This window comes from Armigeres subalbatus, chromosome 3 (assembly GCF_024139115.2).
Source record: "Armigeres subalbatus isolate Guangzhou_Male chromosome 3, GZ_Asu_2, whole genome shotgun sequence".
NCBI classification, from domain to species: Eukaryota; Metazoa; Arthropoda; class Insecta; order Diptera; family Culicidae; genus Armigeres; species Armigeres subalbatus.
The window spans coordinates 116,675,370-116,689,971 of NC_085141.1; the positions used below are offsets into that span (position 1 = coordinate 116,675,370).

General features: G+C 40.8%; 1 protein-coding gene across 1 annotated transcript; it reads left to right on the forward strand.

Moving 5' to 3' along the window:
* The first annotated feature begins 9,243 nt into the window (after positions 1-9,243).
* LOC134227393 (uncharacterized) lies at positions 9,244-10,051 on the forward strand. Its single transcript, XM_062708811.1, has 2 exons — positions 9,244-9,403; positions 9,467-10,051. Exons 1-2 carry the CDS (start codon positions 9,341-9,343, stop codon positions 9,902-9,904), a joined length of 501 nt encoding a protein of 166 aa, XP_062564795.1. The 5' UTR covers positions 9,244-9,340; the 3' UTR covers positions 9,905-10,051.
* The last annotated feature ends 4,551 nt before the right edge of the window (positions 10,052-14,602 follow it).

Genomic DNA, 14,602 nt, shown 5'->3' on the forward strand with positions numbered 1-14,602 from the left:
GTCCTACACGGTTGGGAAAAAATCTGCTCTTTTATTTTTCACAATTTTTAATAAAATTCTTTAAGTGAGTGCAACTAATAGACGGATATTTGAATTTTCTAAATGTCACTTCGATCTGTCAAAATAATACTATAATAATAAAATAATATCTGATACGTAATCGAGCGGCCGTCAAAGAAGCCGGCTTGAAAAATTCCCACGAACTCATTCATTATAGATGATGACGGTGGAACATGAGATATCACTTTGAAGGAAGCATCAAGGATGGTGATCCCTCGAAAGTTTTCACATTCTAGCTTGTAGATGGGGAATATGACTCTTTCCGTTCACTCCTCTGGTTGTTGTTTTGTTTCTCAGCCTGTGCAAACAATTGGCCAGGTTTTCCGGGCTCATCTTGATGAGTTCAGCTCCAACACCATCTTTACCAGCTGCTTTATTGCTATTGATCTGTTGGATGGCATCCTTAACCTACACTGCCTAAGCTCTCAGAGCCATTTTGGTGTTCCTCAAAATGCTGTTTCCACATTTCGATCATTAGACGATCGTTAGTTAAGATGTTCCCATCCTTATTCCTGCACATTTTGGCTCGTGGCACGCAGCCTTTGCGATAGCTTCTGATAGAACTTGAGAATGGCACAGCTCCATCTCCTTGCACGTCGCCAACCACGCAGTCTGCTGATTGTCCGCAAATCGTCCTCCACCTGATCGATCCACCTTGCCCGCTGAGCACCTCACCTTCTTGTTACCGTCGGATCGTTGTCGAGAACCATTTTCACTGGATTACTGTCCGACATTCTGCCTACGTGCCCAGCCCACCGCAGTGTTCCGATTTTCGCGGTGTGAACAACAACAGGATGGATGGTTCTCCCAACAGCTGATGCAACTCGTGATTCATTCGCCTCCTCCACGTACCGTCCACCATCTGCACACCAAAATAGATGGTACGCAGCACTTTCCTTTCGAAAACACCCAGTGCGCGTTGGTCCTCCACGAGCATCGTCCAGGTCTCGTTTCCATAGAGGACTACCGGTCTAATAAGGGTTTAGTAGATAGTCAGTTTGGTACGACGGCGAACTTTATTCGATCGGAGCGTCTTGCGGAGTCCAAAGTACGTACGATTTCCTGCCATGAAGCGTCTCCGAATTTCTCTGTTGGTATCGTTATCGAAGGTCACCAGTGAGCCCAAGTACACGAATTCTTCAACCACCTCGATTTCGTCACCTCGTGGTGGGTGGCTCACGTTGTCCTCTCTTGAGCCTTTTCCTATCATGTACTTCGTCTTCGACGTGTTGATGACTAGTCCAATCTGTTTAGCTTTGATTTTCAGTCTGATGTAGGGTTCCTCCATCCTCTCAAAGTTACGTGCCATAATATCTATGTCGTCGGCGAAACCAAATAACTGGACGGACTTCGTGAAAATCGTACCACTCGTGTCGATCCCTGCCCTTCGTATTACCCCTTTCAGAGCGATGTTGAATAGCAGACACGAAAGACCATCACCTTGCCGTAACCCTCTGCGCGTTGAGAATGTCCCTGAAACTCGAACTACGCTCATCACCCGATCCATCGTCGCCTTGATCAACCGTATCAGTTTATCCGGAAATCCGTGTTCGTGCATTAGCTGCCATAGCTGGTCCCGATCGATTGTATCATATGCGGCTTTGAAGTCGATAAATAGATGATGTGTGGACACGTTGTATTCGCGGAATTTCTGCAATACCTGACGTACGGCGAACACCTCTAGACCAACATTTGAAAAGGGAAAAATTGATTCCTTCTGATTCTTCGTCTACATATAAAGCTTTATATGTGAACGAAGATTCAGAAGAAATAAATTTTGGCTGTTACGCCCTTTTCAAATGTTGGTCAAGACCTGATCTGTGGTAGAGCGTTCACCCATACATCTCGCCTGGTACTGCCCCACGAACTCTCTCGCAATTGGCGCTTGTCGGTGGCATAAAATGTGGGAGAGTACCTTGTAGGCGGCGTTCAGCAATGTGATGCCGGAGACGAGCCAGCCTCGGGCTGCTGAAAGTCTCCTTAATAAAGACACAAAAAAAAGCAATGTGATTGCGCGGTAGTTGCTACAATCCGGCTTATCGCCCTTTTTGTAGATTGGAAACACGACATCTTCCATCCACTCCTGCGGCAGAACCTCATCCACCCAAACCTTGGTAATTACCCAGTGTAGCACTCTAACCAGTGCCTCACCACTGTGTTTAAGGTCACTCCTGAAGGAATCCAAGATTAAAAGTGCTCGCGTTTTCAGGGGCACACCACTCGATTCAGAGGCGGCGCACAACTGTCATTTTTGTTGATTTAGCTTTGCTGTGTCGCAGCATGCGTGAAATAATAAAAATGCAGCCGGATGACACACAGCTATGCTTCTGGCTCCAGCATAAAATTCTCGTTATTATTTTGCTGTGGGCGTTATTTTCTGATACAATATTGTTACCGAATATTCAAATTTGTTTTGCACCGTACTAACCGTGTTGTGTTGAATGACGGTCTTATTACAATTAAATTGTAAATCGAACACACTTTTCACGGCACGGAATGCATGGTACATAACGATAATAGTAATGAATTCATTCGAATCGCTTAACAACAATTACTCCATCACAGAAAATTAGTCCTGAAATGATGTTTTTGTTTACTAATTTTGAATTGTCAGTGGGGCCCACCGCGCGCTAACCCCAGAGATGTTAGCCACCATTTTTTCCCATTGGAGAGATAGGCGATGAAAGTAGGGTGTAAAAATGACAGTTGTGCGTTGCAGTACTAGTGAAATAATCCCAAGTAAATATCAACAGTAAACCATGCTTCGCTTTTTACCATCTAAAAAGTGAGCTCCCACCTTGGCTCCCACCCTCTGCAGTTATATAAAACAACCAAGAGCACTAAATACTGAGATTTATTTTGGGAATATGGAAATCCTTTAGATGATTTTTATTTAATTACTGTATCAAAATATAAGTTACTTGTTACGCTGATTTTGTTAAGAGGAATATCATATTTATGCTTAAAGAAATAAAGATTCTCTATACAACGGGAACTTGGAAACACTATTGTTTTCGATTTGATCGGATTCGGAAAAGATATATTTGTATGATATTGAATATGATTATAGACACATTGTTTATATCAACATCATCCTTGCGAGCTTGGGAACTAGAACTGAGACTCGGGTCATCGGAACATAAGGAGAAATGATAACACGGTATCCCTTTTTAATCTTAAATGATTCTAAGCAGGTTTTATAAATGAATAAAAAGAAAATATATCGAATAATAAAGCTGCTAAAAATCTCGGAATAAAACTGACGGAAAGGTGATGAAGAATGACTCCCAGATGTCTTGAATAAGAAATCGAATACCTAAATATTACTCACGATGCCATCGCTTATATTTTTACTTGATATCTAAAAAGGAAAATTAGTTGAAAAGTTATATGTAAGAATAATAAACAACACGAGAATTAAACCACGTTTCAGGAGCAAGTTTGTAATTCTAGAAAAAAAAAATAAGACAGTGTAATGTTTTCAAAATGTTCAACTAATCATAGATTGCTAAGATTCATTCTCAGAACTCACTATAAAAACATTTGTACACATCATGTGTCAAGAGGGGTGATTCAAAGCATTATGGCACCGTGGCGTAAAAAGCTGGATAGTTGAAAAACGGCCTTGCACAGCCTGCGTTGATTGGCTGCCACCCAATCACACGTTGGCGCATCTTGCCCAGCACTATGAAGCCGGTTCCTAGCTCGTTGGTGGTGCCACAGCTTTGGTAGAAGGTAGCTGCTCGATGCCCACTTTTCCACACTTTCTGTGCTGTCCAGCAGATTTCTTGCAGAGCTACGACATCGAAGTTGCGGTGATGTAATTCATCGTAGATTATCCTGTCGTAACCTGCGAAGCCTAGCGACTTGCAGTTCCATGTTAAAAGCTTCCAATCGTGATCCTTTATTCGTCGCCTAGGTCGTTGCTGATTATATCGAGTCGTATTATCTTCTATGTCGTTTGTAATGGTTGTTTTTAAAGGCGGCTTATTGGGCCTGAGCAAACCTCCTGTCTTGTCGGAGGGCCGTCGTGTCAGGTCTGTTTAGCGTCCCACCTAACACCAGGACTTGGGCGTATGCGCTTTGAGCTGCACACGGTCGCTTTGGCGGAGCCTACTTGCGGATACATGCAGCTTTTTATAGATGTTTAACAGAGCCCACTGTCACAAATTAATCACGAGATTCAAATATTTTTCAATTTTTTTGTGTATGAATGCGTCATTTTATCTATGGATCAATCCACTTTGCAATCACGGCGCCTATCTTGACCACAACAGAATTATTTCATTTAATTGAAAATTTTAAAAATATAAATGGAAAACTGCTGGAAAAACCACTTTGATCCAGATTCAAACTAGAATAGTGGTTGTCAATTTGAAATGAAATTGAATCACTACTGAATTCACTCTAAAGCATTCACAGCACTTGGATTCATCAGACGCACGACCAGCAGCTTGAACGACGTTCATGTTATCATGAATTGCTTATTGGTGCGCATCATTTTGGAGTATGCTGTGTGCGGGTGTCAGGCCATTAGGCCGAAAACCATTTGGCCGAAGGTCATAAAGCTGAATGGTCATTAGGCCGAACGGTTATTAGGCCGAATGGCCATTAGGTCGAATTAGTAAAACGAAACAAAAAAGAAAAATGGAAAGTTCTTTCTTCACCTTACCTCTTCTTCTTATATATCTTCTTATATATTATATATCTTCTTTTTTTTTCTTCTTCCTTTTTTTATTTTTTGCTCTACCTTCTTTCTTCTTCCTTCTTTTTTGTTACTTATTTCTTCTCCCTCCTACCTTCTTCTTTCTATATTCTTTTTACTTCTTCCTTCCTTCATTCTTCTTCTTTCTTTGTTATTCCTTCTTCTTTCTTCCTTCTCCTTCTTTCTTTTTTCTTCTTTTCCCCACCCTTCTTTTTTTCTTCTTTCTTCTTCTAATTTGCTTCTTCTTTCTCCCTTCTTCTTGTATCCTTCCTCCTTTTTCTTTCTTTCTAGTTGATCTGGTCATAATGGAGCAGCAACTACGAGCAGTCAATCAAACTCAAGCTCAAGCTCAGGCGACCAAACGAAAGTATCGTAGGCTCTTTGATCAATTTTGCAAGACTTGTAGATACATTATTTATATTCCTTTAACCCAACGATTTGAAAATGGCGATAAACACAAAAATAAAGCAGATATTGCACACTTTTATGCTCTGTCGCGGAATAAAAATTGTTGATATTTTTGTAGCATACCTTTCATCCTTCGCGTTTCTATAGAGATTGAGAGGGGCATAACATCGCATGACATCTCTCATTGAAATTGAGAAATGGCAGTACTGATTCAGAGCAATTGGTCTACCAAGACAACTGGGTTCGATACAAAATAAATAGCAATTCATGTTGTCCATATAGACCCATAGAAGTCCATTTGCTATTAAGGTATGCCCAAATTGAATGTTCAAAGTTCTTCAAATCGGTCCGGGCATAGAAAAGCTTTCAATAATATCTGAGAAAATGCTAATAGAATACTAAATTGAAAAGCAGGCAAAGTGTAGAGCCATTGAAAAAGAAGAAGAAGAAGAAGAAGAAGAAGAAGAAGAAGAAGGAGAAGAAGAAGAAGAAAAAAAGAAAAAGAAGAAGAAGAAGAAGAAGAAGAAGAAGAAGAAGTGCTACACATTAATCTGGAGTTCAGACTAATTGATCTATCAAGTCAACTGGACTCGGTACAAAATAAATAGCGACCCGTGGTGTCCATAGCCTGGAGCCTAGCGCATCATTAGCGATGAACCCTAAATCGAATGTTTAAAGTTCTCCAAATCATTTTGGAGTTAAAACCAATAGATCTTTCAAGTCAACTCAGTCATTTTGTACCAAGCACAATCGACAAAATAGTCCAATTGGTTTGAATTTCAGAATGATTTTGAGACCTAAGAATATCCGTTGTGGACATATAGACCAAGGCTCTGAAATCCAGAATGGTTTGGAGAACCTAGAACATCTGTAGAAATATTATCTGCATTCATTATTCGTCATCTATGAAATAGTATTGGGTACATTTCTGAGAAGAAAACAGCAATAAAATCGTTTATGCGCGATATTCATTTTTGTCCATATAAAAATAGCCAACTGACGATCCTTCCTCCGACGATTACATAGGTGTGGGCGATAAACAATCTGAGTTTTGGAAAATTTATGAGCTGACGATTATTTTGGGCATAAAAACTTGCTAATTTGGCTGAGAAGTGGCATCTCTCATTGCTAAGTCAAATCCGCTAAGTCAAACTGTATGGTTTAGCCATTTTCCATAACACAAACGACAGTGCATTGGTAACCAGCTAAATCTTAATGCAAACAGAACGCATTTGCACCATTAATAGCAATTGGTGCCATAATTGATGGAGGCCATTCGCTATACTGATTCATCTATAATCAGCGTAAACAACCAGCTGAAGGCGTCAAACGAGGATGGGCATTGAGTCATTTCTCCGCCTTCTTCTATGGCAGTCGAAACTGTCCTATCTGTACGAGGGGGATTGAACCCTACCTTTTCCATACCGCCATACCGTTCTACCATTCCCAAGAAGTCAACATCTATTAGTAGAAGAGATCCATTTACCTCTGTTTGGCTATAGATTTAATCGGATCCATCAATAAAAATAATCACTCTGCCGAAATCAACAGTTTACTCATTTACTCTTTCAAACGATGCTGATGATGCCGCAGCCCAGTCCAATAAACAGGTGGAAGAAAAGGTGCAGCGTTGGTGGGAAGTAATATATTTAAACTTTCTTATTGGCTGTATCGGATGTCTTCGATCGAAGGTGAGGTGGGACGTTTCGCTGAAGAAGGAAGAACGCGCTGCTGGTAGGTGGTGTGAGCATGATTAATTTCATTGAGGTCCAATGCTTCGTTTTAAAGTCAAATGGAAGCCAAACAGGGATTGATTAATCACACGCTATTCCAAATGAATTGTACGTTCAAAGGCTACACTAATGAGCAGATCAGTAGATCGTTAGTCGTTCAGTACATTTGACGACAAAGGGTAGGAAGTTCTGTATAGGAAATGGACAGCCTATTGTGTTTCGGTACACTCATCTAAACCGACAATTTTACCTTTACTAGTTGCGTCGTTAGTTCTTGAGTGGACTTAAGAAGAAGATTCGACAAAATAGTCATTTTGATGTTGTAAAAAGCCAAACGCAATAAGAATGATAGTTGCCATTATTTGCATTCAATACATTTGAAATAACTGCTGCTTTTTATACCATCAAAGAATCAGTTTTGATGAACATTTGCGAAGAAACATTGTTTTGAGCTTAAATCCGAAACGCAATGATCGACTTGATAACTTTCAATTGCAAATATTAAACAGAACTCCGCATGTTTCAAAATGATCGAAGTGAAACTGTAGCTGAGAAGCACATGACCTTTTTCAGGAGCATATGATCCTTCTCCTATCATTCAGAATCTTTTATTTTGATTATAAAAAGGAATGCTTGGTAGCCATGGACTGTTTTTTATTTTAAAGATTTTATTTTTCAGCCGTCATTTTTTTTATTCTTTATTAAAGAGGCTTGTAGTCCTAGGCTGGCTCACCTTTGAATTTCAGCAGAAAGTAGTTCCCCTAAATGCTATCAGAGCTTCAACCATCCAAAATCGATGAAAGAGTCAGTAATGCATAGACATCAGCGGTGCTTACAGAAGAAAGAATTTTCAAAAGTAAATATCATGATAACTCTATTAAATTCTAATTACATCATAATCTTTCCATCTCTGTATGCGTTGATGCGCAGGGCCGAGCGAATAGAAAGGCGTACCGTTTGGACTCAAATTCCGAACATGAATCATATTCCGAACAGTCGCGTTTAAACGGTCATTTGATCCTAATTCGCGTAGTTTTCTCCATAGGATCTTGAATTCTTTTGCAATCTTGGTCCTCTGTAAGGAAAACCGATGAAATTCTTTGTTTTAGGGTACTAAAACGCTAGTGCTCGGAATATGAGCCATGTTCGGGATTTGAGTCAAAACGGTACGCGTCGGAATAATGTGGGGGAATGAGAAGCCATATTTCATATATAGGTACATTTAAACCTAAACACAGAACCACGTGCCTGGCCGTAATCGATGTTTGTTTGGAAATAGGGTTTAGACATTTAGTTCCGATTAAAATGTTTTGATAAAGATGTGAATCGATTGAACTAATGAAGTTTTGAGGCAACATGAGAGTACGAACAAATGTAACACCTCTGTTTTTTTTAGATTTTTCCTTGTGATGTCGGGAAGCCCCTATGGTACTTTTTTACAGTTTTTTTCTCTTTTTATTTTAGATAAATTTGTATCACACCTTGTTTGGTTCTTACCATTTGATTTACGCTCAAAAGTGATATTATGAGTTGGCTTTAAATCGCCTTTTCGAAAAGTTTGGATAATGCTGAGAGAGTGCTTAAGAATTGATAGCTTTTAGGGGAGGTAGGTTAGTTAGGTTTCTCTATTGAGATCACTTGTGCTGCCTTCAAGGCTTGTGGGCTAATACGGAGACACTGGTTGAAAATCACGGCAATGTACACTAAGGTGCTTCAGTTCCAATTTTAAGGTGTTGTCAAAACCTGGGGCATATACGTTTTTGGAGAATTTGACATTGATCGTTAGTTCGTTAGCTGTTATAACCAACTCGATAGAAAGGCCGTTGAGAGATAAAGATTTTTGACCAGCCTCCGATAACTCACCAAAGCGATTACTCTCATGGCCACCTCGATGGTGGTATTCAGTAATTTGCTGCGGAAATTGTAAATCGAAAACATGCCTTCATTCTCATACAACTTAAGTAAGTAGCAATAAAAAATGCGTAGATCCGTGAACAAATGTGCGACGGTTCTTAAATATTTATTAGCATGCTTTTGAACCCCGAAAATAGGTACTAAATCATCAAGATCAACTGTGACTCATTGTTCGACGACTGATATAGCTTCTAGGTTGTAATAAACGATTGACCGCTCGAGATTCAGAACTTCTGTTCTCACGATCACACTGACTCACACAGCGCAACCCAAAGAGTAGAAATTAAGTCCTGCGTTTAAGCGATAGCCACCTCGGTTTGCAATCTTGACACAATAACCAGTGGCAGATTACGGCATCGGCGACGATGCATGTCAATGGGAACGATGACGTTGATGATTGTTGTTGAAATAGTATGTAAGTCGGAATGATGTGAACTACTTCGGATGGATGTGCAATTTAAGTAACCCGTTTGAGATTTTCCGCAGTCAGTAAAGAGTTGAACCCGTTGCTGTTAAGACGATGCTGCGTTTTGTGATCGGGTTGTGTTCTATATTGTGTTTGGTCAGTGGGGCTCCAACTGTGGTACGAAAAGCATTCAAAATCAAATATGTGCCCTAATAATTGGCATTTTTTTTCACGATTCAGCATCTCGGAGAATCACATGATACCGATACTTACGAGTATAGAACGGAGCTGCCGTTCACTACTGATCCGATAGTTGTAACAAGGAGGCCACTAGTATCTACGTCTTACGTAAATCCAATTAATATGAATAATTATCCAACGATTACACCAACGGTCCAGCAACCGGCTCAACAGCTGCCGCAGCACCCACATCAGCCACAAAAGCCGCATTTACTTCATCAGCCACAACCGCAGCAACCCCAGTTACAGTACTTCTACACGCACTTTCCTCTGCATCCGTACACCAATCCTTCTTATCAGATGCAACCTGGATTCGGCTATCAGTGGCAAGATACGATTCAGCAGCCTCAGTATCCTGTCCTACAGCCGATGAACACTAACGTTTTGCCTTGTACTCATTCCGCCCATAATGGCGGCTACCAGCAATTTGGTTATTGATGTGTAGAGATTACTTTTTTGAACTTTGGATGCAGAATCGGAACGTTTTAAAATAAGTGTTTCCATCAAACATATACTCCTAGTTATGGATTTAAGTTTTACCATGATTGTTTTGTAAAATATGTGCAACGCTGAAAAAGAAAAGTGCTATAAGAAAAGCTCCGTATACGAGAAATACATCAGATGTACAATGAAATCTAATGACTTAAAATATTATCACAACCATCCTAGTTGGGTGTATTTTGAAAAACTAGGAAGAAGGAAGAAAATCAAAAGGATAAAAAGTGGAAATGAAACGGTGGGAAAATGGTTTTCCGTGTTTTTCTGAATCGTGAAGGAATTCAATTTCTATTTTAGATTCTGATAGTCACCCGATTATCTAACTTAATCCATATCGATCGTTGTATAGGTTTCCAACGCAATAGCTCGTAATTATCCACTTCATGATCACTGCATCGATTGATGATGCATTGTGTTAGATTCATGCGATTTAAATAGTTGGCTTTAATTGGGACTAAATCGTGTGTGCACAAGTGAGTTTATTCTATGAAAAACATGATTAATAACTGATTGCGACAAACGCATCGTCATTTCTTGTTGCGAATAAACACTATTGGTAAGCACTGTGTTCATCTACCGTCATTGGCGTAACTACAAGGGGCTAGGATCACAAAAGCGCCCCCTAGAATTTTTGCAACTTTGCATAAGTATTGCAGATATTTGGCTCTCTGATCATATTCTGTCTTTTCGGAACACTATAGCAATTTGAACATTTGAACAGTTGTTATATCTTGCACTTGGAATGTACGTCTTTGATAATACGTTTCCTCGATTCTCATCGTCAAATCTCATTGCATAAGGTAAGAGGGGAATGAACAGTGATTTTATGGTGATTCAATGCCGATTGAATAAATAAAATAAGTAACAGACTTAAAGAATAAATGCTATTTCTGAGATTTTAATTGAATGAAGAAGATTTGAGTAAAATACTCAACTATCTCATCAAAACTGACGAAAGATCAGTTTTTCTTCTTAGAATTTTTTTGGCGGGTCACGTGCTCCACTTAAACTCCGTCAGTAACTGCCTGTACTTTTAAACTGAATTTCTAAGTAAAAGATTAATGCTTTAAAATGTTCAAGTTTTTCTAGAGTTTTGTGTGTCATTTTTGCTAAAGCGAGCGTAAGATCTTCTATTGCATTTGTAGTTCTCGACCTCTAGAACTGATTGGTAACTGGTGTTTATTTTTTGATTTGAAAAATTTGGAGATTATTTGGTCACAAAGTAGGAAAGGGTTCATCGCTTCAACGGCGTAGCCAGACAAAAGTAGCCAGAATGTCGGACAGTAACCCGGTGAAAATGGTCCGACAACGATCCGACGGGGACAAGAAGGCGTGGGGCGCAGCGGGCAAGGTGGATCGATCAGGTGGAAGATGACTTGCGAACCCTCGGTAGACTGCGTGATTGGCGACGTGTAGCCATGGACCGAGTCGAATGGAGAACACTCTTATGCACCGCACAGGCCACTTCGGCCTTAGTCTGAATAAATAATAAATAATTTTCCGAGTAAGCCCCTAAAGCCCTTGCGTATTAAATATATTGGTTTGATGCAGAAGTTCTAGGACCTCCAAATTGTTCTGAAATTCAGATTGTCAATGTGTTATCTGTTTGTATGTGAGCTTAAAAATATACTTTTTCCTATGTGAGTGAGCATCAACGCGATTGTGAATAACCACTCCTACTTCTTCGATATAAAATTAAAAAAAAATTGAAAATAAAAGGCCGGCTGTTGTTTCATATAATTTTCCCTAAAAATAAACTTTATCCATAACAAGCACCTATGTGGAGACCTCATCCTATGCTAACATTACAGATTGTGTTAAAGCTATCATTAGCTTAGACTGATCCGCGAGTCCACTGGCATGGAGCAAAGGGCTGGCTGATGCCTCCCGTTAACATCGACCACACCATCGCTTCCCGGTTCAAAAAAGTATACATTATCTCCTTTTTTGAACCGGGAAGGTCCATACTGGAACTATGTGCAACACGCTTCCGAAATAGCGAGATTCGGTGTACCGACGGATCTGTCTCCAGCCGAGGGGTCGACTTTGGAGTTTGTGGGCCCAACCTGGCCAAATCGGAGAGCCTACCTCACAAAAATGTTACATTTTTTCCGCTGAAGCTGCCACCGGACTTCGCAGGTGTGATTTCCGACCTTCGAAGTGAGACTCAAAAACACCCCTGGATCCAGGGAATTCTGTCAGGTATGATCTATCACAATGTTTTTGATATGTTGCAAAAAACTTGAGCTCAGCTGAACAGCATTCTATTTAGAACAGTCCCCGGCATGTTCCCTAAAAGGTACAATGTAAATGTGCATAATTCAGACCTTTAGTAAGTCACACCACAGTTGCTGTAACTCACTGAGAAACAAGTAGTGTTAGGCGGTACCACCTTCACCTGGATTCCCGGTCACTGCGGCATTAGGGGAAATACCGAAGCCGGTGCCCTGGCCAATGTCGGACACGAAGGACTACCCTGCACCCGCTCCGTCCCACTGGCCAACGATAAAAAATGGACGAAGATCGTTGTCGACCAGAACTGGGCTCGGACTTGGAGCAATAGTACAGGAAATTTGAGGAAAATCAAAGAACCCATCGGCCCCTGGAATGATCCAGTTACTCAAAAAGAACCTCAGGTTATCTCAACGCCAGAGGGGTCCCGTTGTGAACTCTGCAAAACCGAAAACAGTGTTGAGCACATTATCTGCATATGTCACCCGGAATCTTTGTGGGATCCCGCTTAGTATTCGGGACGCACTGGCAGATGACAAAGCTGTATTGGCTGCCATTTTTTCTTGTCATAAGACGAGTTAATACAATCCCATTGAATTCCACCACTTAATTGTATCTTGACAGATACGTATTTCGACCTCAACAGTAAGGCCGTCTTCAGTGTCTCGTACTTGACTCGACAAGTGAAGACATTCCACTAAAAAGCTCAAAATAATTTTCTTATCAAAATGCCATTTTTTGCTTCTTGAAGGATGCCAGATTGCACTTCAAAGTTTAGTTCTCCTACCTCCCCTACCCCCTTTGTAAGAAAGATATTGATTAGCAACCAATCGAGCATATTCAGGTTCCTTCCGATTTTTCCGGATTCAAACATCGCTCTAAACTTAAAGAGGCGTTCTGATTCTTTTCAAAGAATCAAATAATCACAGGATTTTTTTTTGATTTTTGACAACAAATTTTGGCGGGGATTTTAAGTGTCTCTGCTTATGGAACCAACCCACCCATTTTGGCCCTTCATACAGGAGTTTGATGAATATAAACAATAATATAAACATGATCAAATCGATTGTCAGATATGGCCAGTGCTATCGGCAGGTGCCTTGCTACAATAGATGGTAGTATCATCATCATCATCAAATTTTGGCGGGGATTTTAAGGGTATGGATTAGAGATGGGCGCTCCGCTCAGGAGCTGTTCCAAAGATTCGCTTCCTTACATTGAGCTGATGAGCCATGGATCTTTTTTAAAGAAGCCCAGCTCAGCAGCTCACTTTAAATTGATGAAATCATTGTCAAATACGCGCCTAGAGAAACTCCCTCGAGCGTACGCACTCGAGTACGCGCGCTGTTGTATTTTGTACATCACAAACGAAAATACCACGCTCGCGGTACACAACACAAGCGAGCTTGTATGAGCATTTCAGTCCAGTACCGCGCACGTGCTGATCGTTTATTATTTGCACCTCAAGCACCATCAAGCCAAGCGACAGAACCATCTAGCCAAGCAACAGAAATCATTTCTGCTGCAGAGAGGAATGAGAAACACACAAGCAAAAATAATCTAGCTTGCCACCTATTTCTTAACCCATACCCACATACTCGGCGCTACGAACGGACACACAAAAGATACCTAGTAGTGCGGTAGCGAACGAACCGTACTAAGCAAAAGATCCGAACAACTCTCAGTTCCGCTCATGTCGTCGTCCAGCTCGAAATTGCTGTGACATGGAAGCGGGAGCTGCGTCACTAGCTCAGATCCGTGCGACACGGATCTCGATCCGGATCAGTCGCGACCGATTCTAGCGAGCGAACCGTGTGGTTCAAACGAACCGAACTGGGAGCTGTGTCTTGCACGGAGCGGATCTTTTACTTGTGACGGGTTTTCCCGCCAGCATACTGCTACATGTGCACTCGGTTTGTTTGTAGGACCCAGGTCGGTGGCACGACGCCATGTTTTTGTAGCCAACATCTCAGTGTAAAATTCATGATAGTATGTGTTTTGTTTACAAACATCACATTTGATTCTCATTAGGATACAGAACTGTCAGTGGGATACGGTCGCGTAATGTTGGCTGCAAAACAAACCTATTGTGTGAGATAGGGATGCCACCGGGCTGGTAGCACCGTGCTCTGTATTTTTTTACTCTCTTGTTTTTACTTCTCTCGCATTTCGGGAACCAATATAGATTAATGGGCTCGCTTGTATGAAAATGTCAACTACGCATGGTTAGAAGGGTTAGAAGCGCGCGCAAACATGGCATTGATTTACTGCACCCAGTATGAAGAGAAAACTTATGACACGTGATATGGTTCATATACATATCAGAGACTAGGGATTGAATTACACAGGATTTTGTTTTTACACGATTTTTTTTCGCTCGTATTTTTTATCGTGTGACCTCAATTT